This window comes from Strigops habroptila, chromosome 5 (genome assembly GCF_004027225.2).
Source record: "Strigops habroptila isolate Jane chromosome 5, bStrHab1.2.pri, whole genome shotgun sequence".
Lineage (NCBI taxonomy): Eukaryota > Metazoa > Chordata > Aves > Psittaciformes > Psittacidae > Strigops > Strigops habroptila.
The window spans coordinates 55,232,741-55,259,970 of NC_044281.2; the positions used below are offsets into that span (position 1 = coordinate 55,232,741).

Consider the following 27,230-nt stretch of genomic DNA (forward strand, 5'->3'; position numbering starts at 1 on the left):
TGTTGAATCAAGAGGTCATCCCATTTTTTGCAAGCTTTCTACCTACATGCAAGATTCCCTCATAATCTGTGTTTGCTCAGAGACACTAATGCTGCTTGCTTTGCAGCACGGTAACCTCGGACATCATTTTTAAACTATCACACTTGAATTATTTCCTCTCTCCTTTTTTTCTACTTGAGCACAGCAACAGCAAGCTGAGTCCCAAGCACCCATTGAATGCTTCACTCAGCTTTGCACTGTATATTCCTGGGCTCTATGCTCCAAGAGACACCCCACCTGCCTGGCAGACTTTGATGCCTTGCTCCCACCTGCAGCAAAAAGTGACAAAAGCATCATTCCCAAAGACAACAAGACCCAGCAACTCATAGCTTCAGCCCCACGACGTCTTGCACTGGGAAGGTTACCTGTGTGGTTGGGGATGCTGGGGGCAAGCCCTCGACTTCAGTCTTTACTTTGCTGCGCTTGTTAATTACTGGATTGACTGTGCTGCTCACAGCTGACTCGCTGCTCTGTTTGCTCTAGGAAAGAAAACCAGGCAAGATATGACATCAGCGTTTTGGATGAGAGACAGACTGCAGCCCATCTCCTCATTAAAAATTCACTTAAAAATCAGTCAAGGTTGAACCTCAGGAGTGGCTGGGGACAACAGAGTATTGGCCTGCTGGCCCGGGTTTCACATGAAAATTAGCCCATGTGGGTTTGTGCAAGGCAGAGAGATGGAAAAGAGGGAAGAGTCAAGAGCAGCATCAGCTTGGTCTCGCCGCTGCTGCTCCATTTCAGAGAGATCCAGTCCCTGCCAAAGCCTTCAAAACCTTATTCAACCTCCACCAAAGCCATGATTTTATTTCCCAATATGATGAAATGATTTGTTGAGAAAATGAATTCCTGGGGGCAGAGAGGAGCTCTGGTTACATGCGAGGGCTTTGGCATGCTGGGTGCATGAAAGGCTATGTGTATATTTTACTAAGCTCTTAAAAAATCAGAACAACTTCAGGAGAAAAAACATCCCATTCTATGTGCATAAAATTGGAACATTAACATTTTAAATACACTCTTGTTAATTACTCAAGATTTGTCCTGCAAGTTATTAAACAGAGGCAAAACTCCTGCCAGCCACATTATTTTGGTAGCCAGTTTCGAAGAAGAAAACAAAGCCAATCAATCAAATAACCTTCAATAACAAACAGAGTTTGCAGCACAGCAGCCATGAGAAACCCTAAAACAATAAACCAGTCTGAAAAGTTCAGTATGATACAAGTAAAAGAGCAATTTGAAATGGGTGTGAAATGAGGTGAAATAAGTCTCTGGGGAGAAAAGCAATTGCAATTCAAACTTCCAAGGAATGAAAATGGGAAAGAAAAATGATTAAAAATGTGCTAGACATTTTCACTAGGCCTGTGCATGTGAAGGGCTTGTGCATACATGCATATGCCTGTGTGAACTCACATGTAATTGCCAGGACACCTTTGACATGTAGGATTTTGTACACGTCATAGCATTCCTAGTTTTCAAAAGCTGGCCCCTGGTTTTGCAAATCTTAACAGTAAAACCCAAAAGCAGGGATACCCCAAGAGAGAAGCTATTGAAGAAGATGGAATGATAAATGAAAAGGTTAGACATCCTAGGTAGGATGCACTTTGTTAAAGAGGAAAGAAATAAGGTGTGGAATATGGTTCACATCTGTAGAAAAAAGGAAGGAAGGATTGATTAAGGAACTGATGAAGCTTGGTTCACAGTGCTCAGGTGCTTATTTGGCAAAACACTCCAGCATGTGCTGATTTCCCTCGATTTCAATAGCACATAACATGTATTCAAGAAGATTTGCTGCCTGAGATGACCGTGCATACATTGTCAATGCTTTGATGAATCAAGGCCTTTGTTTCTTGCATGGGTAGGTACATGTATGTGCAAGGAAAGGAGGTGGGTGCAAAATTTGGCTGTGACTAATCCAGAAACGCTTTGCCAGGAGGAAGAAAAAGCAATGTAAAAGGAGAGCATGAGTAAAAAGAGAGAGGGTAGAACTCCCAAAGCCACCATGAAGGGCTCATCCCACAGAGGACATGCCTCCATTTCTCTGTGTGCCATTCAAATAGAGAGCCAGGACAGTCGTCCCTACCTGGCTGGAGTCAGAGATGCAGTTGCTATTGCTGCTGATCTGTGCTGGTGGTGGGTTGACAGAGATGACCGCCATGTGCTGCCGTGGGGCGAAGGTTGGGGATGGCTGGATCAGGGGAGGAGTGTGTCCAAAGGCTGAGCTCAGGCCTCTCTGCTGAGTCAGGATCTGCTGGTACGTCACGGGGTTAATAGGGTGGGGGAAGCTGAATGCCGGGCTGCAGCAACAAGAGGAGGAAAAATGATGAGGAATTATTTTAAACAGTATTTATCACATTAGCTAGCAACTGATTCAAGTTTGGCTTCCTGGAGGCTCCAGAAGACGGGCTGCAATGCCCCAGCTAGGTGCCTTCAATGACACAACAAGCCTGACAGCCTACTTTACTGTAAAGACAGGATTTATGCCATGTGTGCCTCAGCAAACTTGTGAATCATTTTGACCCATGTATCAGACTGATTGTAATTTCTTCCTATGTCTAAAAACAGCCAAAGCCCTTGGCAGCAACTGCAGAAGAGATGGGACTTGGACACACCTGGCTTTGCAACCCCCAAGGCTCCCAGGTTTTCCCAGGGAAGACCTATTCTGCAGACTCGCAACCTTAGGGTTATGTTTCCCTGGATATAAAAAACTAGCATCACCTGGCTCACCTGGCACAGATCACAGCAGGGATGAATAACTATCCATTTAACATTGTCCAAAACCATGCAACTTACTCTGCATTAAGGTGAGGGGAGTGTTGGCTCAGGGGACTGCTGAAGTATGTCACCCTTCGTATGTAGGCCACTGGCTCATCTCCAATCTAGGTCAACGGTGACCAGACACACAACCAGCTCCTGGCTGCTTGGAAGCTAACTGGGAGCAACAGGTCTGAGCCAGGATGCAGCAGTCAACAGCATTAAAAATGAGACTCTACTTCTGGAAAGAAGGGGTTCACTCCCAGGACTAAGTCCCCTTGGCAGAGATGGAGAAGCACAGAAGATGCTCTGTTCTCTATACTCTAGGCACGTGATGCACAAACCACAGACTCTCAGCCCAAAAATTGTATATTTGCCACCTTTAAGAGGTGGCCACCCTGAACCTTTACCCTCACGATGTTTTCTCTCTCATCACTAACGCTGCACTTGGTGTGCATTCTCAGAGAATGGGACCATAATTAGCAATATGCTTCATTTCCGATTTTGCTTTTAAGGAAAATACTTATTGCTTGTGACCATACAATTAGTATTTCTGTTCCAAACCAGTTAATGACAACTTGACCAAAAGAATAAAGGGCAAAAATCACTACAGTGTAAAAGAGCTCTGGGAGTTAAAAATGCACTGAAGCAAATGAGGTGTGATGACAGGCTGCTGCACAGATTTGTTATGTTACAGCAAAGTCTAAAAATGACTTTCTGAAGTGCCACTAGGATCTGGGTCTGAGAAGGTGAGAAAGGATTTCATTCCTGCCACTAAGACATTGTTAAAATAATAACAAAAAAGTCTTTTCACCCCAAATTTCTGACAGTTCTCCTGTTATACATGTAACCCATTTTACAATTCCTGACATTCAAGATACACCTTTAGAACACTGAGAAGAGTTTAAAATTCTTTAGTATTACTTGATTATTCCCTCAGAGGCCAGTAACTGACCATTGCATTCTACTGATTTGTTGAAAATACCTGATGCTACCCTGAAAAGTTTAAAATCTGATTATAAGACACAATAGGTATGCCCGGTTAATGACAACAGGTGAAAAGACTAGAAAAACACAATTACCAGACAAGGAGCTGTAATTTAAGTTAGCATTATGTTTGATTTCACAGTCAATTTCTAAATGATGCTGCTGGATAAAGTAACTTATAAAATTAATGTTACAGTTACTAATGGCAGTATCTCTGGTTTTCCCTACAAATTTTAGGAGTGCATGATCTTTATAAACCGTTGTTTTGCAACATCAGTGTTAATTAAATCTAACATTTTTAACAGTGAAGTAATAAAAAGAATAATAACATTGTGAAACTTGGGTGAAGCAATCATGGCAGGAATTGACAACAGTGAGCTGCCTAGTGTAAGTGCTTTTTAATTAAGATCTGAACAAAACTTCACTCAAGGGCTTAGATTTTTTTTAAATATGTTTTTAGAATTAGGCTTTTCAGTCTGCCCGGACAACATTTTTTTTAAGAATGTGGGCCAATAATTTGGAGAATACTTTGGGGCAATCTCTTAAATCAGAAGGTTTCTTAACCAGTCCAACTGCTCAGAATGAGAATTTTGTTAGATGAATTTATTCTCTGTTTCTGCTTGCAGGGAGGCATGATCATACTGCAATTACTGAAACACGTTAACCAATAACCCCAATCGAGCAACTCCCCCCACATATGCCACGAGGTACCCTTCCACATGCAAAACCACATGGAGGCTTTGATTTAATACACTACACAGCCCCAGTGCACAAAAGCAAAGGTTGTGAGGAAGAGATCTCCCTTGCTGGAGGACCACCCCCCTTTCAGGAGGGTGGTTATGCATCTGAATGGAGCTTGTCCCAGAGCTTTACCTGATTGTCCCAGCAGATAAATGGCCGTAGGAGCCACTCGCCGCTGAACTGCTTCTGGAGTTGTTGATATACGCCACGAGAGAGTTTGGGGAGGTCCTGATCATCGTCTGGAGATCAATGCTGGCATCAGATAGCGGGGAGATAGACAGGGCTCGTTTTCGGCTTAATCTCGGTGTCACCCGTGGGCTGGAAAACCGGGACACTGTAGGAAAGGGATACTTTGTCAGAAAAAAGCAGCAGGCTGCTCCCTTCCTGCAGGGGGGGTGGGAGGTGCTGAGACCTGCTGCATTCGTGACTGCTGTGGGATGTTCAGGAGCCACCGGCAGCACAAGGACCAGCTGCACTTTGATGGGAAGTTTCCTCTCTGCTGGGCGCTGAATGACAAGAGGTCAGGCAGCACCATGAACGTCTGCTTGCTTCGCTCTCCTTGAGGGATAAACAGAAGCCTGTCCATCACCCCTTTTTATCATCACTAAATTAACTTAAAATCCAAAGGGAAAAGGCCCCACAAGGTTTCCATGAGTGCAGCCATCCCTGTTGACTCAGCAGCAGGAACAGCGGGCCAGAAGAGCCGCATGTCAGAGCTGGGGCGACCCTTGGAAATGGTGTATGTGCTTGTGTGCGGAGGGAGCGGAAACCAAATGAACACAGGCACAATGCTGAACATCCAATTAATGAAGGAGGCGAGGCTCCAGGAGCCCCGAAAGTAAATGAAGAGTTTTAAGAAAACCAATTTGGCAGCTCAGGCACAAAGTTCAAGCTCTCCCCCTCCAAGGGGACCTGCCAGTGCCTGGACCCTATTAGCAATTGTCAATCATTTGGGCATGAAATCATTTCCAACTCTGTCCCATGGCAAGTTACTACTGTACAAATTTGGCCTCCTCCTCATTTCAGCACTGCTAACTGGAACAAATGACTTCATCCAGAGGAAACTCTGCCCAGGCCTGAACCACCTGCAAATCTCTGGGGTGGCATGGACAGGAGGTGGGGATAGGTCATATCACAATGTTACCTGATACCAGGGTACCAGGTGCAAAGCCTGCCTGAGCCCTAGCCCTGTTTGGAATGGTTCATCCCTCCAAAGCAATGAAAGTAGTGTTTAGGTTGTCTATTTTTTAAAGAAGTATTTTTAAAGGTAAAATACACCACTCAGCCATGGGGCCGGCTGGTAACTCCCATCAGCCACTCTGGGGTGCAGGAGGGCTCAGCTGCTCCAGCTCCCTTCCTTGATGAGCACAGTGCTGTGTTACTACCTGGCTTTTCCAGCAGTGGTCCCTCCAGAAAGCTTGCTGTGAGTATATCCTATTAAACATGGCGAATAAAACAGCACCTTGCCCAGACAGGCAATATGAGCTATTTCCCTCTAGTTGGTTGGAGGGACTGATTTCGGTTGTGTATCACCAAATACAAGCCTGGTGCTTTGCAAGAGCATAAACTTTCAAACCTGACGACAGTGCTGGTATGTGAGAGGGTGAATGGGATGTATAAGGAGGTAAAATATACCCTGCCAGTGTGACCAAATAGTTCCTTGATTTGCGTTGGCTTGCAGAAGTTTGTGTCAACATTTCCCTGAGACCAGTGGCTGGGTTGCAGTCTCCCAGTCTCCACATGACTCACCCGTGTACCTAAGTGGCTCTGTTATTACCATGCCTGCGTGCTGTGTAATCAATGGGGTTTAGCACCACCGTTCCTTTATTACCCATAATGTCCCTTGTTGCACAACATAAGCGACTTGCCCAAGGTCCCACTGGAAGTCCAAGGCTAAGTTGGTACTTGAACCATGCACTCTTATGACTTTTGTCCTACACCTAATAAACTTCAAGAGTTGCTAGCTGCAATGCCTTTACTACAATACTGCAATATTGGGAATTTCACCTAGAAATGAGAATGCTACATATATACTGAATATGTTCTTTTCATAGTATTTTGTAAAGATACATTTTGCAGCCTCATGGGGTGTACAGATGCTAGAAAACAAGATTCAAGTATCAGGTAGAAAACAGAAAAAGCACACAATGGTCTATAAAAAAATCACCTCCTGAGTGTTAAAGCTGTTCCATGACTTGGAGGGATTAGCCTCAAACTTTCCTAATGCTTGTGGCTGGCAGACTCCAGCCCATTCTGCAGTGGTGAGTGGCACTTCTCCTGGGAGCTGGAAAAGGAGCAGCCGGTTTGTAGAGGCACTATGGACGCAAAATGAACATAAGCAAATGAACCACCCTCAGCAAAGGCTGATCCTGCCTAAAGACTGGAGTGGAGCATTCCCAAACCTCACATCTGGTTCATAAAATCTGGGCCCCGCCAGAGCCCTGGACCAAGCAACATGAGGATTGCTTGTGTCTAGATCACAATGGTCAAAACCTTGCTCTGTCTGCAACATACTAATGTATTAATGTAATTGATCTGAACTAATTACACTTTTTTTCTTCCTCCCCCACCCCCAGCCACATCTTGATTCAATACATGGGCCACAACCTATAAAGGCCTGGGTGCTGTTCCCAGTCCTACCCAGCCATTCCTCCTTGAGCAAGTTGCTGCTTCTTTCTGTGTTTCTATTTCCCAGCGTCATCTATTTAGATGAGTTCCTTTAGACAGGGTTTGTGTTTTATTATGTATGTATTGTATCAAGTGCAATGGGGTTCCATCTCAGCTGAGTTGTCAGTGTTTCTGTCTTACAAATAATATGCGTCTTTCCAGATAGAGATGCTGTTTTCTGCATTTGCATTCCCAGTCTCCTCCTCCTCTAACAGAAGGAAGCAGGCCAGACTTGACAGTCATATTTATCTCTGTTACTCCCACACCTCAAGGGAGATCTGTTTATTAATGTGCCACTTCCCTTGATAAATTACTAAATAGAAAGAAAAGCCTTGTACTCATTTCTTGCTGTTCCTTCCTATGATTTATGTCCACAGTGCTGGTTCAGCCATTGGTTGCCATTAATTTGCAGAGGGAAGAAGTCCTGATGTCCAACAGACACATGGGTTTTAGTAGTGTAACCAAAGTGGGTACCCCTCCCTGCTGCATACAGGTACATCATTTTTTTCCCACGTAAAACTCTGCTGGAAGCTGTCAGATTTGCAAGCTGGCCTGGGAATTCTCCAGCCCAAAACCAGTAATATGTATTGTTAGTGTCTGCTCTAATTTAGATCTTGCAAATACTGTGGGCTATCTGAAATGTTTGATAGCAGATCCAACAGGTCAGGCTCTTGCTTCACACAAAAGCTTCTTAGGTCTTGCAGGCTTCCAGAGAAAACTGGGACCTAAAATCGTGCCATGGATGAACAATTCCTCTCTTCTCAGTGACAGCCTATCCAAGGTGCCTGGGAAAGGAAGTGTCTGAGAAATGGAGAATGAGTTTAACCATAAGAAGAAGTGCTACTGATGCATTTAGGAAGAGGGAATCTTCTCAAAATTATTATTCAAAAGCAGATTGGTAGCATGGGGATCATTCTTGATAATAAAATTGGCCTGACCTGATCCCCTAATCTGAGGGTACTGAGCACAAGCATTAGATGATACTAGACAGCAGCAAAGATAAGCATTACTATAGCTGTATACATAGGCAAGGTCTTCAATATGGGTTGACTGACAGCCACTTGAATACGTAAGCAAAATTCTCTGTTGCCTGAGGTCCAGTGATGCTTCAAAGGAAAAACCACGTACGACTTCTTCAGCAGTGACTGTGCCCAGAGAAGTAAATGAAGGCAGGATCCATTTTTCAGATGCAGAGATGGAGACCCTCAGGAGGATTTATCACTAGAACTCCCTCTCTCATCTCCCCTTCAAAAATGCTGATTTATCAAAATGAACAGGGTTAGCTTCAAGACTTTTTTGATGTCTGCAAAATATGTTGGGGGAAGTTTCCAAACTGCCAGAGTACCCCCTTCTACACTCTTGAAAGAAAAAGACCTGGTACTTTTGTGTTGTTATCCTAAAAGATTTTTTTTTTTTTTTTCCAGATACCTAAAGTCAAATTTTTAAAAGTCACATAAAATTAGGAAATTATTTTCAAATTAGGAAATTATTTTCAAATTAATTCCACTCAGCCACCAGCATTTCAGTTTTTAAGATTAATTTCTCTATGCCTCTCTGCCTCAGATGGGAGACTTTTTTACCTTCAATTTCTTCCCCTTGAATGCTACTGAGAGATGGGAAAACTTTTTCTCACCCAGAAAAAAATGATGGGCCAAAGCCTGCACAAGGAAACAAGACAACTCCAAGAGATACTCTGTATCATTGCCTCTTCTGGTGTGTGATAATATTTCCAGCCCAGTACATATACAGCATGCCCAGGATGGTTGGTGGCTGTTCCTGCACCAATTTGCTCTGCTACATCTACCTCTCATTGTGAATGAACACCTATTTAAGCCAGCAGCTGCTTTCCATTGCATTCCGTGGGCTTTGGTAGATGGAATAACTTTGAATTTAAAAGCTGACCTAGCAACACCCTTGTTTGAGACATCTCATCTTTACTTTCAAACTAATTCTTTCCCATTTGGAAAAGATGTTACGTTTATGCACTCAGCTTTTGGACATACTAACAGCTTGGGTTTTATTTACTCGGCGTATATTAAACAAATTAGCTCCAAAAGGAAGAAACATTATTTTCTTTTCGTTTTTGCAAAGACTAAAGACACCTTCTTAGAAATCAAAACTGTTTCAGATTTCAAGAGACAACAAAAATATCTTTTGGGCTGAAATAAGAGTCAGGAAAGTCTAAGAAAAAAGACTGTCTCCTTCTCTCTCAGAGTTAGGAAGAGATTAAAGTGGAGAAATGAACTGGTGAATGGAAAAGTGCAATAAAGGTTGACCCAAAGTTCTGGGCACGGTGATAGTGTTGTGGATGGCAGTCCATGAAGGTAAATAAATTTACCATAAGCCTTTGCTCTTTGCTGCCTCTCCTTACAAAAAGTCAGTTCTGGATTCAGCTTACGGTGTTTTTAATGGTTTTGAACCCAGATACACTGACCATCAGAGGCACAGCTGTACATGCTAGAGAGTAAATATAACTACATATTTAAAGAAACCTTTTAAAACTGCCTGGAGTAACTTCTCAGCAGAAAAAACTTGACTTTATAGCAGCATTATCTTTGCAGGGTAAATGTAAATGCCACAGCTCACAACTGAAAAACATTGCTCTCCTGGGGGACTAAATATCCCATTTCTAAATGAACAAAAATTCAAAGCTGAATTTTCAAGTGACGCTGGCCGTGTCTACCAAATGTCCCTGCCTGGTCCTCCAGACACCCTACAGCGGGGAGGAAACTCCAGATTTCTTGTTAAAAAGATAAAAGTTTCCTTGACAGTTTCCTACAGTGTCTATGAATTGTCACATCCATGGGTTGCTCGGGAACTGGGATTTTCTTCCCAAATTTAGGTTTATCCACAACAGGCCAGCAATGAGCCAAATGGGCAGCTTTTACACAGTGGCAGCTTGTGGTCTGACTCCCCCAGCCATTCCACTGCTGTCGTGCTGAAGAGTGGGATCAGACTTTGGCTCGTGTGGGAGGCAGGAGTGGAGGCTCCTACTCTGACCACTCACCATGGCACTGGGCCATCAGAGGGCCATTACCAGAAATGGTTTTCCTGGAGGAAAATTTCAGACCTTGGATCACACTAGAAATAGTGGCAGCAAAGCCCTCCTGAAAGGAAATGCCAGGCACTCACTGGGAGCTCCTTCAAGGCTCCTTCAGGGCAAGGAAATCTCAGGCACCTCTTTATGGACAAGCATATTGCCACCATCTTGACTGCAGAAGGACATCAGGGGAAAATTGCTTCCAAAGGCCAAGCCTGTAAGGCATGTGGGCTGCAGATGGCTTGCCGCCTCCTTCTCACTGAAAGATGTCCCCTGGATCCCCTAGCCAAGCCCTGGAATAAATAAAGCGTTACCAAAATGACCCCTCTTCCTGACCACTCACCAAGAAAATTCTACTCAAAGCATACAGAAATATCGCCCTTCTCCAGTCGTAAGATTAAATCCAAGGGCAGCATAAAACCACAGGGTGATCCCTTTATCAATAAGCAGCAGCAACAAACTACAAACACTCTTCACATAACCAGTTCCTTATTCCCCTCTCCCCTTCTGCAGCAGCAAACACCTCTTACTTAGACTGCAGCAGATGCTAGACATTTGTACTGGCACCAGATGCTGTCCTGAGACCCTTTTTTCTTCCCTCCCTGGGCCTATCAACTTTGCAGTTCAAGGAATACTAATGCTTCCCTCAAATCCTTGCTGAAAGACAAGGCTGCATTCTTCTACTCCCAATCCACAAGGTAACTGTTTAGATGACCCAACTTGCATATGTAAATTGAATTCTTTAGAAACCAAAGTGCAGCAGAATTCCAAACAGAGCACTTATGGGATGCTCTGGGACTTTTTCTCTCTTCTGCACATATTTTTCTGGGGAGGAAAACAGCATTGCTGGCTAGAAATGGGTGGGAAATTGTTTCTCATTCTCTGAAACTTTTCTGAGATTTCAGCATGTTTCCATTCTGTGCTGGGACAAAGAAAACAAAACAAACCAAAAAACAAACCAAAAAAAGATACTTCAGAATTTTTAAGGAAGTGAATACAGGGTGCGCCGTCTGCCCAGAGTAGCCAACAGCTGGCTTGTTTGGGAAGTCATCTGTGATCCAGCATATCCAGCTTGCAACCCCCTAGCTGCTGGTCCCTTAAGACCCAAGCAGGCACTTCTTTTCTAGGTCACCGTGAGGCTCGGCTCTCTCCATCTATCCTGGTGGATCAATCATTTCACATAAACCTGCTGGAGGAGAGTCCTGAGCTCACCTCTCAGACACATGCCTGCCGACTATAATAACCACTGGGCTGCACTGCCAGCCCTGCTCCTTACGCTGATGGCTATTAAATCATTTACTTGAAGTAGAAAGGCTCCAACAACACTGACTGAAAGAGGCCATTGATGCTGAATGACTGTTTGATTTGGGGAAATAAAGTCCTGCTTGATGATTTGCCCATGTCCCAGGCAACTTTGCCAGCCACTGGCTTGTTGGCTGTGCTGGGCTGAACGAAACCTTTTCCCAGTTAAACTGATGGTTGTAAGACAAGACATTTGTGAGTGCCATGTTCCAGGCACGAAGAAACAGGTCAGGGTTTCTCCCTCTAGCTTCTGAACTGTATGAAAAGCCGTGACAGCACTGCAGGTTCATCCCTGCTGTTGGTAACTGTAAGGTTGCACAAACACATCTATACAGCCCTCCTGACCTGAGTGACCACCTCTGTGCAGCGCTGCTTGGACCTAAGTTGAACTTAAGACATCTTTCCCCCATTGTCTGATTCAGCACAGGCAACCCCATCACACTTTTGACACTGTGCAAACGGAAGTGATGGATTTAAAGACAACCTCTACTTCCCACTCTCACCATGAGAGTCTCATTCTGAAGATCTGGATCTTTTTCCTACAGCTGCCACTGCTCTGCTCACTGATCATTTTCTCTTTCTCTTTGGAGTCTCCAGTGATGAAGGAGGTTTGCTTTGTACAGTACTCTGACATCTTCTGTTGTACAGGGCTGTAACAGAACAAGCATCAAGCCACCTTGGATACATTCCCCTTGAGAGCAAAAGGCACCTCCTGAAGGGCTGTGGGTAATCACAGGAGCACTCGTGCTTCGGGAAAAAAAAATGTTGGATATACTAAACATGCTCAGAAAGTTATAGTCATCTCTAGGTTCATCTGTGCTCCTCACCAGTCTTTACTGCCCCAGGGATGCTCTTGTGCAACCATTCTGTCATCTGGAATAATCCACCATGTGGTATCCACTTCTAGAATAGAAATGCAAAAGATAGTTTTGATCTGGTGAATAGATCCTGTATAGTCTCAGAGGTGACTCATTTGCAATGTTGTGACATTAGAAAGCAGTTAACTTTTGATTTGAAAGTGTAGGCTTTCCAGAAAATGGATTTAAGCCTGGATTCAAACTCCATTCTTGGATTTAGAGTTCCTATTTGGACAACAGAATGACACATGACAGCTAACTGAAGGGTTATTTAGTCACCACTGGAACTGGCCTGAAGACCCCAGCAGTCTGCTGCACAAAACTTGGTCTACTTTTGTGGTATAAGTACTTCTAGCTGCACAGCGAAAACCCTGCCAAAGAGATGCAGCTCTGGTGCACTCTACCTCAATCGCCATTTAAACACTCAGCAGTCCTGATACATGGTCAGTACCAACAATCCAGCTGACCTTTATGTCCTATTACTTTTCCTGACCCTAGACACCTGATGGGATGAAAAAACCACTGACAAACATAAAGGCACTGAGAAATTCTCCAAGAAATGCAATTACAGCAACCAGAAGGGCCCAGGTACATGCCTGTGAAGAACTATCATACAGTCTAGGGCTCCCGTGGATCTGAAGATATTTGGAGGTGATGTGACACTGAATAGGCCAGTTTTAGTATATGCTTATCTGCTGCTTTTTCTTTTGCAGGTGCCAGAGTTACCACAGGTGTATGATAGTGCTGTGTGTGGTTTAACAGGAGTTACCTGCATTTTCAGCAAACTAATTCTTGTAAAGTTATTGTGTTCTAGAGCTCTCTGGGAAGAAGAGGGCTCTCTGGCAGACAGATGCTGAGGTGGTGACTCACTGGGATTTTATGCATGCTACTGATATTCTTGTCTCAGAAAAGCACCATAAGAAGATGCTTTATTAAATTAACTGTTCAACTATTTATTTACTTAAACCCTGCTGATTTAAATTTTTGAAATGACTTTCTAAAAAGAGAGGGAGACTCTGGTTCCTTATCCAGCATTTCAGAGCCATCCATTCTAGTTTCTGTCTTGAAATTGAACAATTCTCTCTTCAATCCAGCTGATGGATAAACCCAAACACATAGACCAGAGACTGGCACTGGGCTGCTGCTCGTTTTTGCATTCTTAGAAGGTAGCCTTCTAATGTCTCATTGTCACATCTTCGTGACATTTGAAAGTTTTCATCTCATGCAGAGCATGTGAAGGCCTGGAAAAGGCTTTCCAGCTACTCATCAACAAAGCTTGACCAAAAGATCAAAATAAATGCTTGGTGAGCCCTGTCTTTGCAGTGAATAATGGTTATGAGCTTGGCCACATGAAACCTGGACCTTTGATACATGATTCACTCTATTGCCATTTTCAGAAGGCAAACAGTAAGAAAATCTTCTGCCACGGAGAGTATCTCAGATGACTTCAGATAGACTGATCTTCAACAAACCAGAGGACGAGTATCTTGGTGTGCTGAGAGCCAGCCTATGTTAGCATCAAAACAGTTGTGTTTGCTTCCCTCACTGGCTGTTCATCTGGCGCTTTACTGAGGCGCTGCTGGTCAGAGATGGACTAATAAGGAGGAAAGGAGGAAGGAGTCTTGTTCATGAGCCCAAGGAGAACTTGGCAGTGCTGGTTTGCACCCATCTGCTATAACCACAGACATTAACCCTTTGGAGGGAAGGCAGAATGGACTTACTGACAACTGCTTTGTAGCAGAGAAGCCCAGTATATATTTTGGTGTCGGAGGCAGGACGATACCAAGGTGCATGCGCTCTCCCTTTCTGACTGGGATCTGGATTCACGAATAATCTAGGAATTGGCAGCAAAAATGACTATTCCAGTAAAACTTCCACAACAGCTGCAGACGAGAAATTGTTCGCGGTTTTTTTTTTTTTGTTAGAGATATCTATAAGCCCCCATCACTGAAGAGCCAGAACAGCTTTTATCATTCTAAACCAGTCACTTTACGGAACAGCAAGACCACAAAGTCTTTCATCTTGAAAGCTCAACAGCAGAAACTTTGAAGCAGTAATGAAACGATGCAGATCTCCACTCCAAAAATTATAATGGTCCACAGGCAAATCGGAAGGCAGCCCAGGAAACAGAAGCCAGGACCTGAAAATCGAGCCAAGTTTCTTGCAGCAAGAAATAATCCCCAAACTGCCCTCTGTAGTATCTGTGCAACCCCAGTTCTTATGAGATGTGCCATAAAGTGATAGCAAAGAAATTTCTAACAGCTCTGAAAATCATTTGGACCTCACATACGCTTCCAGATAGACTTTACCCATCTCGCTAGGGCAGCGGTCAGGCCGCAGGGGTGACTCAGCACTGCAGTGCCTAACGTGGTTTTATTTCTTCTTCATTTAGGCAGGAGCAATAACTTTCTAGGTTTAGAATGCCCTATACTAGCATAAATACCACATTCCTGCAATTTTTTTCTCCCACAGAATACTAACATATCCTCTCCATCGTGGCTCCCCATAAAGGTATTTTTTCTCCCTGGGGACTTGAGAGGTCCCAGCCAAGACGAGAGGTCCATCGTGCCACACAGCTATGCATGGAAATGGCCAGCCTTTGCCCTAGACACAAACCAGGCTAAACACAGGGTGAGATGGGGAGCCAGAGATGGAGTTTGCCCCCAGGTACGCTGTGGTCACCCATGGCCAAAACAGTGGGATGGCAGCAATGCCCTGGTCCCTGGGCCAGCCCATCTAACCATACAGCAGCCATGCTATCTTCCCAAAGAGGCCACAATGTATGTATTTTAAACTATGTATATTTTATACATATATATGGAACAAGGTGACCTTTTAAGCCAAAAATTATAGCGTAGCACCCATGGGTTTCAACAGAGCAGAGTTACCACTTATAGCAACCTCTACCTGGAGGACAGCCCCATCCACCTGCCCCAAAATTCCAGCCAGGCCAAGGAAGACACAGACCACTACTCACCATCGACAGGGCTGAGGTAATCATGGAGGTGGGCTGTGCTGGCTGCTCCCCCACTTTGCATCAGAAGGTCCCCATAGGGATTAGGGTGGCCGGCCATCAGCGTCATTTGGTGGTAGTAGTCTGCAGGGTTGGCTCCTGGTGGTGGTGGGGGCAGCCCAAAAAGACCTCGTTCCTTCAGGTGCTCGTGAGCTGCTGCTGGAGCCACAGGCAAGGAGAAAAACATGGGGAGAAGGTTCCCAGTGCAATGTTAGACCTCAGCGCTGACGTTGGCAGCCCTGTCTCCCCCCACGTCCCCCGCCAGCCCCGGCCGCACAGCTCCACGTAGGGCTCTTGTGACGTGCGGTTGGGCGTGCTTCTGCGGACAAAAGAAACTAAGCTGGGGCCTCTGCATTCCTCCATTTCCGCAAATTTATAAACAATCTCTCGTTCCCCCTTCTAATAATCCTCCAGTTCGGACACAGCCGGCACCCTGGGGAGGGGGGAGAGGGCCCAGCCTGCCGGCAGCAGTAACCCTGTCAGCATTAACATCCCTGCCTATTAGGAAGGAAAGACAAATGCAGCCCAGTTCCCGATAGCAGCGTGAGGAAATTAAAGCCAAGGTCTAATGCATAGAGCTAGGTTTAGTGTCTGGCAGCATAAAACCATTTTGGCTGCCAAAGCCAATTACGCTCACTTTCTCCCAGCTGTAATTTTTCAAACCTGCCTCCCCACCCGCTTGCCCCATTAACTTATTTACCACCGCCTTACAAAAAAAAAAAAAAAAAAAAAAAAAAAAAAAAAAAAAGAAAGAAAAGAATAAAAGTAAAAGAAAAAAGAAAAGCAACCCAAACCACAATGCCTCTTTTTCACAGCAAACAATGAAACTGGTTTTGGAAAGAGAGAGACGGGGCAGAGCACACGCACACCAGCCATCCGACCTCTCTGTGGCAGGCAGCTTGGAGTTCAGATGACGTTCTGTGGGAGGGAAGAAGACGTATGCATCTCCCCATCACTCTAGGGTTGTTTTTTTAGACATTGAAGATGGTTTTCTGTTGCCAGACTCTAAGCCGGGGGCCTTGTCACTCTCCTGTGTGCTTCGCTTTGTGGTGGAGAAGGGCCACTTGCCCCTGAAGCAGATCAGGAGCCAGGAGATGCTGGGGTTTGCTTGGTGTGCAGAAATGGGGTCCCAAACCCTGGCTGCTCCCTGGGCACTAAGCCTGCCGCCTGCAACTGTGTAATGAAGCACTTCTGATGAAGTAAGGCGTGACTTGCACCTCCCCAAGTGAAAGTAGAGTTGTGTGTTTTCCCCTTTCCCTGCTCGGCCATTTTTGCCCCCTGCTCCCCAACACAGGGTCTACCAGGGCTTGGAGAGCATCACCACCTCTGCATGCAACCAGCGCCAACTCCCCCCAAAACTGCTGCAGGGCAACTCAGGAATAAGGAGGAAGAAAGTATGGCTCCTTTCATTCACCCAGGAGCCATCCTGCCTCAAGACACAAAGCCAATAGGGGATAACCCAGACAGGATTGCCTCATCTTGGCAACATCAGTCCCAGCCAGGCCAGGCAGCTGGAGAGATGTGACCCTCCTTGGGGAAAGCAGGGCTCCCAGTAGAGACATAAGAGCAGGCAAGCTCATAAGAGAGCCGAGAGCGCTGTAGAAAGGAACGTACTTTAAGCAAAATATTTATAATATGATCCAGTGGTAATAGCTATTCTCACGCTCTGCTTTCTCAGTGCAATGATGCAAAACAAATGTGTAGTTAAAGGCGGGGGGGGAAGAGAAAAAAAGAAAGAGAGAGCTCTCCCACTTCAGAGAGCAGCTGCGGAGCCTTTGCAGCTGTAAATCCCCAGGGTTTGGGGGATTTCAGTGCTGGTGAGCTACAAAATTGCTTCAGTACCAGTAGCACAGTGTCTTACCGTCAGCGGGGCTGAGGCCCCTGGCAGCAGAGATGACGGAGAGCGTGGGACTGCCGTGGACGGAGCGGAGGTAGTGCTCCATGTGGGGTGCCACGTAGGGGTGCGGCGGGCTGAAGGGCGACTCGCCGGGCCCGGCGGGGTGTGGAGACAGGCGAATGAGGGAGATGTCAGAGATGACTGGGCTGCCACTCAAAGGAGGAGGCCTGGGAAGGAAAGAGAAACGCCGTCACTCACAACCATCCAGGTGACACGGCCACCTGCCACCCTCCTGCCTCCCACTCCACTGCCTTCGCCTGCGAGGGAGGAGTTCAGGCACATGGTGGGGAAAAACTCCCCTCTTGGCATACATATATGGAGCCCGAAGTCAGTGCAAGCTTCCTGTGGACCTGCACCCGTATTGCACTAAACATGTATTTGTGGAAGGTGGCTCTCCCCTGGGCTGCTGTGAAAAGGGGCAGTGCAGAGCACACCCCGTGCTAGAGATCTCCCTCCATCTCCTCCCATGGGGAGGCTGGCTGCACAAAGACGTTCGAGGCAAACCCGGTGTTTGCAAGCTCCTCGCTGCCCCTGGTATCCAGATGCTCAGTGCTGCCCCATGCAGAGCCCCAAACAGGGCTGCCTATGAGAGGATGTAAACGGTGCAAGAAGTACTTATATGATCTTGAAGCAAGCTGTGCTTTGCTTGGCCCAGCATGCATGGCTCAGCCAGTGCTGGCAGAGCAGCCCTCCCTGCCTGTGTCCATCACGGCTTGCACAAACCTCCTTGAGAGGTCGGCAGTACAGTTCAGAGGGCAAAAGTTCATGAGAGGTTTTATTGCATGCTTTCTGGGGGCCACCTTTGTTAAATCCTTCAGATCTTCCTCAGGCCAAGTGCTACCTGAGAAAGAAGTCAGTAAATGCTGAGGGATTCAGCAGGTAACAAAAAAAGAGTCACAGGCATGTTTTGGCACTTCAGCAGTTTTTGCAGAGTGAGCAAGGATGGAAGAGAAAGTGTGCGGACATCTCCCAGATATACCCTCCAGCCTTTTAGGTAAACCGCAGAGGGTGCAAAGAGAGCAGAAAAAGTTACATGTCCTGACCTGAGAAGCAGAAAATCTGAGCTAGATGCCAAAAGAGTCAGAGCTGTCATTAGGCAAAACAAAAGAGCAAAATCTGCTTTACATTAGCTCCCTCTGTACTCACAGACTGCTCGAAGTGGAGCTGGTGGCAGACACAGGTCACAGCAGGGGTGGTGTTTGTGCCTGGCTGGATGCTTTGGCAAAGCTGAGGGAGATAGATGTGCACCTCATGAGCTGCACCCCGTGCACAGGAGACCATGGGGATTCAGGGTTTTGGAGCTCAGGGATCTGGGATGTGAGCTGAGCTAAGGGACAGTATTACAAAGGTCCTTCCCTAAGAATATCCAAACACACCATTGGTGACTGCATGTAAGATCTGTGTCTCCACGCACAGACAACCACAAACATAAGGGTCTGAGCAGTTTAGACACGCCACCTGCACTTCAGGATCTCAGTCTCACCCTGCCTCATCAACACTTCAGGTGCGTTTTAAATTATTTGTAATACCTACCTATCGACAAAACCACACAGAAATGTAATACAAGCTTTGCAGACTTATTCAGCAGTTTACGAGCACGTTTGTCTTTGTTTGATCTTCTGTGTGTTTCTCTGTCTTTCTGATAAATTAGTAAACCTTGTGGCTTTTTGAACACTTTCTGCTGATGGGTAGTAAATTAAATGACTTTTAAAATATTTATAGTTCAAGGTAGTTTCCTGTAGCAGTACATTCTGTGGCTCACTGGTGTGAAATACAAGGCAGTGAAAACCTATCAGATGTAAAGGACTCGTGGAAATGCACACCCAGCGCAACACAAGTGCTTGTTGGACTCAGACTGAGGTTTTGCTAGAGTAGCACCCACCAGCATCAAGCCTGTTTTCTTTTATGGCACTGAAAGACAAACTTATGATGGCATGGCTACTTCAGACCTCACAACCTCCCCACCTGCATTGCCATGGCCTTTCATTGCCAAAATTATGGAGCGACCCAAGTCCCTCTCCAGTGCCTCTCGCCATGATGTCAGCCACTGCGGTGGCAAAGCTCGGGAAAGCTGCAGCCAAGGCCACCGGGGCTGGTTTTTGTCGAGGCTGCTAATAAAGGCAGCTGAGCCCAGAGCCGACCAATTTATTTCTACCGGGGAGGAGGGAGAAGTGAATCAAAGTCTCTGTTCCAGATTTAGTTTCAATTCATTTCTAATAATCTCCACCGCCTCATCTGGAAAAAATGAAACAGGATTAAAAAAAATGATGTCATTAAGAAAACATCTGACTAATTTTTCTTCTGATGAAGCCTTAATATAAGTGAGGGGGGATGTAAATTAAAAGCAGCCCCAATCTTCCTTGGGCCACAGAGCCTGCCTTAATACATAAGCCATGAAAGAAGTTTTCTTACATATACAATAAGTTCCCTCTTTCATCAGTACTCACAGCTTCTCCCAAAAGGGTTGTGAACTTCTCTGATGCAGTCTTGAAACTATGTATTACCAGGTTTATGAGCCTTCGGAGCCTCTGCTGATCAAACTGTGAGGCCGACATCTAAAATACGTATAACAATATGAAGGGTTTGCTGTTCATTTTCTCCATGCTAAATTGGGCAGAAATGCTGGAGCCCCTTAGAACAGGAAAACTCCACCCTGGCCAAAAAGGTAACACTGGGAAAGAGATCAAGAATTCACCCAAAATGCATCCAGCTGGAGATCCGGGTGGTGTTTTAATATGAAGCTGGCCCCGTGCATAAAGACTGGGGTGGAGAACAAGCTTCTCCTTACGGCTCTGCTTAAAGCCTCTCCTTGCCCCACCTCTCCACCTGTGGACTAGGACATAAGTGTTCTCAGCCAGGTCTGTCTCCTGTAAGCCCTCCCAGGTGGTGATCACCTCTCACCATTGTACATCTACAATTCCAGCAAAGCATCGCTCCATGCTGCAGCCTGTCCCAAAACTGTGGCTTCCAGTAGCTGTCTACCAGGAACGGCTCAGTTGGCCAGAGGGATGCTCTGCTCCTAACTCCCCAAATGTTTCATTTTTCCCCCCATTTTTTTTCCCCTTATGTCACTGGCATTATTTCCCATCTAATCCCCAAGGCCCATGTTGTGCCATTGCATTGGCACTCTGCAAATACACAGTGAGAGGCAGCCATAGGTTCACAGGTCTGCTCCTGGCAAAGGAGAACGATTAGCTGATGCTTTTTAGAGGAAGTGGCTTAAATAGATGAGAGATGAAGCGACACTGGGCAGCTCGACCCAACATGCAACTCACCTCCTGGGCAAGCATGCCCCAAACCCCACAGCAGGACAATCACCAGCTTGCTGTGGTGAATCAGCCTGTGGAATGGTGCCGTGCTGCCAGATCTGGGTTTCTCAGTGTGTCCATAGAATTTCCTGCTCAGACCTTTGCTATCCCTACATCACTCCTCACTCCTTCCCTGGATCCTGCAATGGCATAAGGAAAGCACCCCAGTGACTAGGGGAGAGCTGCTGGCTTTGCTGAAGCCAATGTTGTAAAAATCTCGCTGACTGCACTGGGATGAGGGATTTCACCTGACCACATATATTTCTGAAGAAACTGGGATTCTGGTTTTCAAATAGGCTAAGGGAATTGGGTGTCCAAACGCCATTAAATTTAATGGGAGCTGGGGGCCTGTTTTCCCTGCGGCTCTGTTGAGAAGCCCAGGCTCTATAATTAATGCTCAGGACTTATAGAGCAATTTGCATCTCTGACGAAGCACGTGAGCCTGGATTCATTTCTTCCCCCCACCCAGGAGAGGCTGTTCTTTCCCTGCTTTCTAACAGAGGGAGACACTACTGTGGGGGAGACATTACCTGATCCCATCTAAGGGCTGCAGAGCCTCCTGGTGATGCTAGGTGCATGCACACTGCTGACGGCCTTGCATAGCAGGCTTTTACTGGTGCAGTGGAAAACTCCCCTTGGAAAGCAGAAATCCTTGCACTATTTACCTGGCTCCAGCCCCCTGCAGAACAGGACTGTCAGGCAGTGGATACGCACAGCAGCGGAGGAGCACCACCAGCTCAAGGAGAGCTACTGGTGTTTGAAATGCGACACACACTGCTGGTTGGACACTAGGAGATTCTTGGTGGTTTCCCACGAACTGGTCACCCATTAACTGTCCTTCATCAGGAGAAAGAGATTTGCTTCATTTTCCTGCCGCCTGGGTTATGCTGAAAGGAGCTTGTCTGAAGCTCTATGGTCTCATCCCAAAGTCTTGGGGAAGATGCTGGTAGTTTTTCTTTGGAAAGCAAGGCAAAAAAGCTCAGCCCATAGTTTTCAGTGAGGCAGAGCAGCATGTCCCTGTGTGTGCCTTGGAGGCTGGCAGGCACTTGCCTCTGATGCCACTGCTCATAGGGGTGTGTATGCTGTGCTCAGTACATTGCATCTGGAAGTGGTACTGAGAAAGGATCCTCGTGGTCCCATGGTGGAGAAGCAGCATTGTCTCTGAGGAGATGGGCTGGGCTCCTGAGAAGGGAAATCTCTCAGGGATTGGCAAAACCAGTGCTGGCTGCTATGAATAGGGCCTTTGGGGTAACTTTTTCTCATCCTGCTCTCCCCCTGTGGTCATGCACCAGCAATCCCAAAATCTTGCATGGTAGAGATATGACACCATCTCCCTGCTGCTGCATGCGATGGAGCATGCAAGGAGCACCCAGCAATGAATGCAACAATAAAATAAGTTGCATCTTTCTGAAATAATCTCCATTGGTTAAATAAACCCCAGAAAAATGGGGACAATTAACCAGCACTAATGTCCCATGACTAGTCTAAATTAATACTTATGTGGTAAATATATTCATTTAGTGGAAAACAAAGGGCTGAATACTTTTCCATATGCTTAATGGAATATGGACACTTGCAGACAACTGTTTTGCTGTACAATAAAAAAACTGCATAGCTGCTACACAGAGATGGAAACTAAGAACAGAGCTGCTCATGTGGAGGGGTAACATAGCCTGGTACAGTTTTGGTATTGGAAAAAAGCTTTTAAAGCCAGCAATCCCATCTAAACTCCACATAAAAATCCTTGCTTTTGTTTTGTTTTAAATAAAACTTCCTGGCCTGGTTTTTGCAAGTCCTGTGTACTCAGAACACCACCCAATGCCTGCAGGAGATAGAGGAGAGGCATATGGATACCCGAAAAATGGACTGCACTCATGGCAGACACTCTAAGCATGAGATGCCAAAGCTATATCCAGCAGGAGACCTAAAATGCCCCAACATTCATGCTAAACAATTCAGTCTAAACAGCTCTCGACAGCCCCTCAACTTCACCTCTGTTTATTTCTGATTTAAAGTCCCTTACAACAGGAAGGGCGAGAGGTCGCGACACTTGTGCGGTACCCTCAGGATCAAACCCTATGAGGTCCCTCAAAACAAGGTACCTTTCAGAGGTCAAACCTGGGCCACGACTATCGAATTCACATGGCATTTGATCATTCACAAAGATCTCCTCCCCCTCTCATTTTCTTCGGCTCAGAGAGTGGAGGATGCGCTGGAAGGAGCAGCATGGAGCTGCCTTGCAGCTGCCTCTTCCCATCAGCCACTGCCAGAGGGTGCCAGACAGCCTGGTAATGAGGTGACAGGGAATCACCCACACTTCCCAGTTCTCTCAGCACTGCAATAAGTTGATGATTATCCAGTAAAGCGACCTGATGCTCAAATATAGCGCTATCAACTTGAAGATGCCAGCTTACATGTCCTGCTAGGAAGAGATCGGGATGGGGACCCAAGAGACATTACTGCTAACTCTCAGCCCTCCCCTGCTGGGATGCTCAGCACAAGTATTTTTATTTCTTTTTCCTGTATTTTCTCAGCTCTAAAATGGGGTTAATAATACAATTTCTTTTTCTTCTCCATACTCACAGAGATGAATATATAGAAAATCAGCACTACCTCTGCTAATTCAACAATTAATGGACTCACTTCTGAGAAGCTGTTATGGACACTGTGACGCTGGACAAAAATTGCTACAGCTTCTCTGCAGAAATTTAACAGGTGTGTTTCGAGCAGTTTCTGTTTTCTCCTTTCCCCTCAACTATGGCTTTGAGGCATGGAAATTATGAAAAATGAAAAAAGATATTTTAACAGTGAGGGCAAGTTCCTATTAGATAGGTTTATGGATGGAAGTGGTAAATTCAGCACTGCTGCAAGACTACAGCAAAACTAGATGTTTTTCTAAAAGATGGGTTCTAAGTGTACTGCAAGGTTTGGAGTTTTAATAGTAGGAAAGAGCAATTTCTCACACTGTAGAAATTAAAGAGGGAATCCTATGGCCAGTATCACACATGCCAAACCAGATAACTGAAGTTATCTGGTCTGACATCTTTGGGTCTTAAAAGACACAAATCTGAATATAAAATCCGTTATTTTTGGACTTGTGGTAGGGCACTGCTTTGAGAAGGGTTTACGTAGACACTATGAAAAAGCCCACTCTGCATCCAATGGCAGTGGTAGATGCCTAAATACCTTTAAAAGTCATACCTTACAGTCTAATCTTGTACCACTGAAGTAAAAGAAAACTCTGCCACCGATGGCAGGAGCAATCAGAACAGGTCTCCAATGTGTAAATTAGTCTCTTTTCCATCTGCAGCTTGGAAACAATATCATAACCTATTGGTGGAATCAATTTCTTAGCACAATTTTTTTCCATCCCTTAGAAAAACATATTCAAAACTTAATGAAACTTCTAGCATATGAGGTCAATTTCACATGTTTGCTTCAGGTAAGAAAAATGATGCTTTTACTTCAAATGTGAAAAAAAAGGTAAATATCTTCCATTTTTCCTTTCAAAAGACCATTCTGTTTTCAAACATACCTGACTTCAATCCTACATTTAAAATACTGAAGACCAAGAACAAATGGAACAAAAGATTTAATTTCACCTGATAGAGAGTGTTACTGTTTTTATCAATGAAATCAAAAGCATTTTGGTTTACATCTTGAAACTTTTTTTTTTTTTTCATCTAAATTCCACCAGAATTGTTGGAATTTAGATGAAAACTCACAGGCTGCTGGCAGCCTTAGTGGGGACAAGGGCAACATCTGGAGGAGGCAAGGCTGGGAGTGTGAGTACAAGAATTAGTCATCAGATTAGAAACTCTCCTAACCACGTATAGTTTCTTATTGTATTTATGCTGCATTTACCACAATGCAGGTCTATTTTGGCTGACACTTGTAGGCACAACTGCAACACAATAACAACAACAATATCAATATCTGCTTTTAAAAAGGAAGAAAAATGCAAATTTTTAATAAGTAAGGTTGCCCTTCATTATACAACACACAAAGAAGCAAGACATCAAAGGTGGAAATTAGAGTTGATACAGGACCTTCAAACCCAAATCAAATTAGTGTCTTGAGGAGAGATCTTTGATTTAAGCTTAATAGTGGTGATTTTTTCTTGGGTTGTTTTATACTTAATCAGCCACACAGCCCACTGTGCAGACATATGTTCCCAAAGCACATCAAAGCAAGTAAACATTCTGTTTCAGATCCTAATATCCTTTTTTATCCAATTATCTTACTTACATGATCTTTTAATTTAAGTTCTGAAAGCCCACCTTTTCACACAAGCTTTCCTTTAGCAACAGAGGTAGAAGCATGGCCAGCTGAGTCCTTGTGAGATACCCGCCAAAAAAACCCCACAACGAATAAATCAAAGCACAGCAGATGAGTCTCTAAGATAGTTTCTTGAGAGATTAACGATGAAAGCCTTCAGAGGAGAAGCGCATTTTAAGAAGGGGAACTTCAAGAAAGGTAGCTGAGGGGGAGAGAGGGAAGGAGAGTGAGAGAAAAGATATGAAAGAAAGCATGGATAAAAGCGTAAGAGCCAATGAAAGTAGTTCAGCAACAGACTGAAGGAGCAATGCAGACCTAGAGGCAATGTGAACCTCAGGTGGAAACCACCAGGCATGAGAACTTGATTCCGGTCATCACAAAATTCGAGAGCTGGGGTGTCAAATCACTGAGGGCTCAGGGCTGCGAGGGAACAAGGGCTGGGCAGTGGCATGGCAGGTGTGGAGGAGCAGGCAAGGTGGGAAGTGGTGGGGAATGAGGTGGGAGAGATGTAGATATGGACCAGATCCTGATGGCAGAGCTGAATAGGAAGCTGAGGGAGATCTAAGAGGATTCAGCTCTGGTTAGGGCATGTGTGAAATCGGTGTTGGAAAGATGTGTTGGATGTGACACAGCCGTTTCTCTGTATCTGACTGATTTCCCTTGGGACACATGTTCAGAATATTAGCACTTTCGAGTGAATACTTTGCTTGTAGCTGTGAAGACACTAGGCTTGGAAAACAAATGGGAAGTGTATGTGTGTGGGGAGGAAATCTGAATTTTTGATCCCTGCCTATCATCTTCTTGCCATGCTACTTTTGAGTGGGGGCTTTTGTCCCTTAAAAAGAAATAACATTCAAGTGCTACAGAAGGGTTTAACATTTTAAAGACTATTCCTGTAGTACTTCTGAAAAGTCCCTTTGCATGTTATGCCAGCACCAATCTGTTGTGGAGAGGGCAAGTCAGCGACAGCAACACCACAGAGCTCATGGAAGAGTCAGGCAAACCACAGAAAATGCTTATTCATTCATTACACTTTAAGTCTGTCTTGGCTCTATACCCGTCATATCCCAGAAAAGCAAAAAAGGACCATTCCTCTTCATCATGACTGTAATACAATCAACTGGCTGCAGCATTACTCTAACCAACATTAACTAACAGAGTCTGTGTCTGACATCTATAATTTCATGTTAACAAATTAGGTAGACTCCTGCATTTCCTGGTACCTTGAATGCCCAAGAAGCTCGTAACTTTTCTTTATATGCAAAATGTCAGGGAAAGGGCAAACAATGTTATGCCAGAAGACCACAGCCCAATCACTTGGTTGGAATGTGCTGTAAATCACAGGGTGAATGGAAAATGAATCTTTGTTCCAGGACAGTGACTTCCAGCATTAATGTTGCTGCTAATATGTTCCTTTTCTATTGGGCATGTCCTTTTTCCATGATCCAAGGTCTTATAACTTAAATCCCATAACTAAACAAGACACCAAGGAAGGAAAACCTACACCCAACTACTTATACAAAACCTGAAATGTCCTGCTTTTCTTTTCACAATTACAGGGGAAAACCATTGGTGTTCAGGCTTTAGAAAGAGGTTGTGCTTGCTCTAAGCAGCAGTAAGCTGTTGTAACCAACTGGAGTAACCACAAAACCATGGTTTACAAAGGTTTACAAAAAATAAAATGAAATGGGAACAGGTACAGCACAGATCTCTACAAAGCCTTTCTATACACAGCAGTCAGAGGAGCTCTTTAAGTAGAGGTGATTGTGATAGCTGCTGAGAAACACATCTTGCACATACATGTACACACGTGCCAGGTATGCTGCTGGCATGCTGCATGTGTACCTGCCTCTGGTGCATCACAGCACAAAGAGGTAAAAGATGTGCATTCCTATAAAAGCAAAGCTTTTAGTTGGGGCTCCCTGGGTTTTCTGCAGGAATTAATTTTACTGGCATTTGACACATCTTAAACAGCAACCGCACTCACAGTAACCTCCAAAGGGAAATATTCCTGAACAATATATAAAAAATACATTGATTTCTAATAATAACCATGTGCCCTAAATCTTCTTGCTGACAGGTTTAGTTGGACCAAAGGCCCTTTTTACATCTACTTCATGACAGTTCCCATCACTACATAAAGACTTTGAAGTGCCCTAACATGCACTAAAATGCGAGATAACCTACCAAACTGTCAATATTTCTTCACTTCTAAAAGGAAATGTTAATGGCACTCAGAGAGCTCAAGATGTAATGTAAGATCTGATCCAACAGGCTTGCTGATCTAACCATCCTTTCTTTTGCTACAAGTATGCTGAAAAGCAAGCAATTACATAGTGAAGAGCAGAACTAG

The 27,230-nt window shown here is 44.9% G+C and overlaps 1 protein-coding gene across 3 annotated transcripts in view; it reads right to left on the minus strand.

Moving 5' to 3' along the window:
- The window catches only part of GLI2 (GLI family zinc finger 2), a 69,253-nt gene that overhangs the window by 25,158 nt on the left and 16,865 nt on the right, over nt 1–27,230 (minus strand). The window contains exons 2-6 of one of the 3 annotated variants that reach the window (XM_030487423.1): nt 17,256–17,458; nt 15,359–15,553; nt 4,648–4,849; nt 2,117–2,330; nt 405–518 (exon numbers count right to left, since the gene is read on the minus strand). In XM_030487423.1, the coding sequence (XP_030343283.1) occupies nt 405–518; nt 2,117–2,330; nt 4,648–4,849; nt 15,359–15,553; nt 17,256–17,458 (928 nt within the window). The remainder of the gene's footprint in view (nt 1–404; nt 519–2,116; nt 2,331–4,647; nt 4,850–15,358; nt 15,554–17,255; nt 17,459–27,230) is intronic. The other 2 variants (XM_030487424.1, XM_030487425.1) reach the window with 2 other exon arrangements.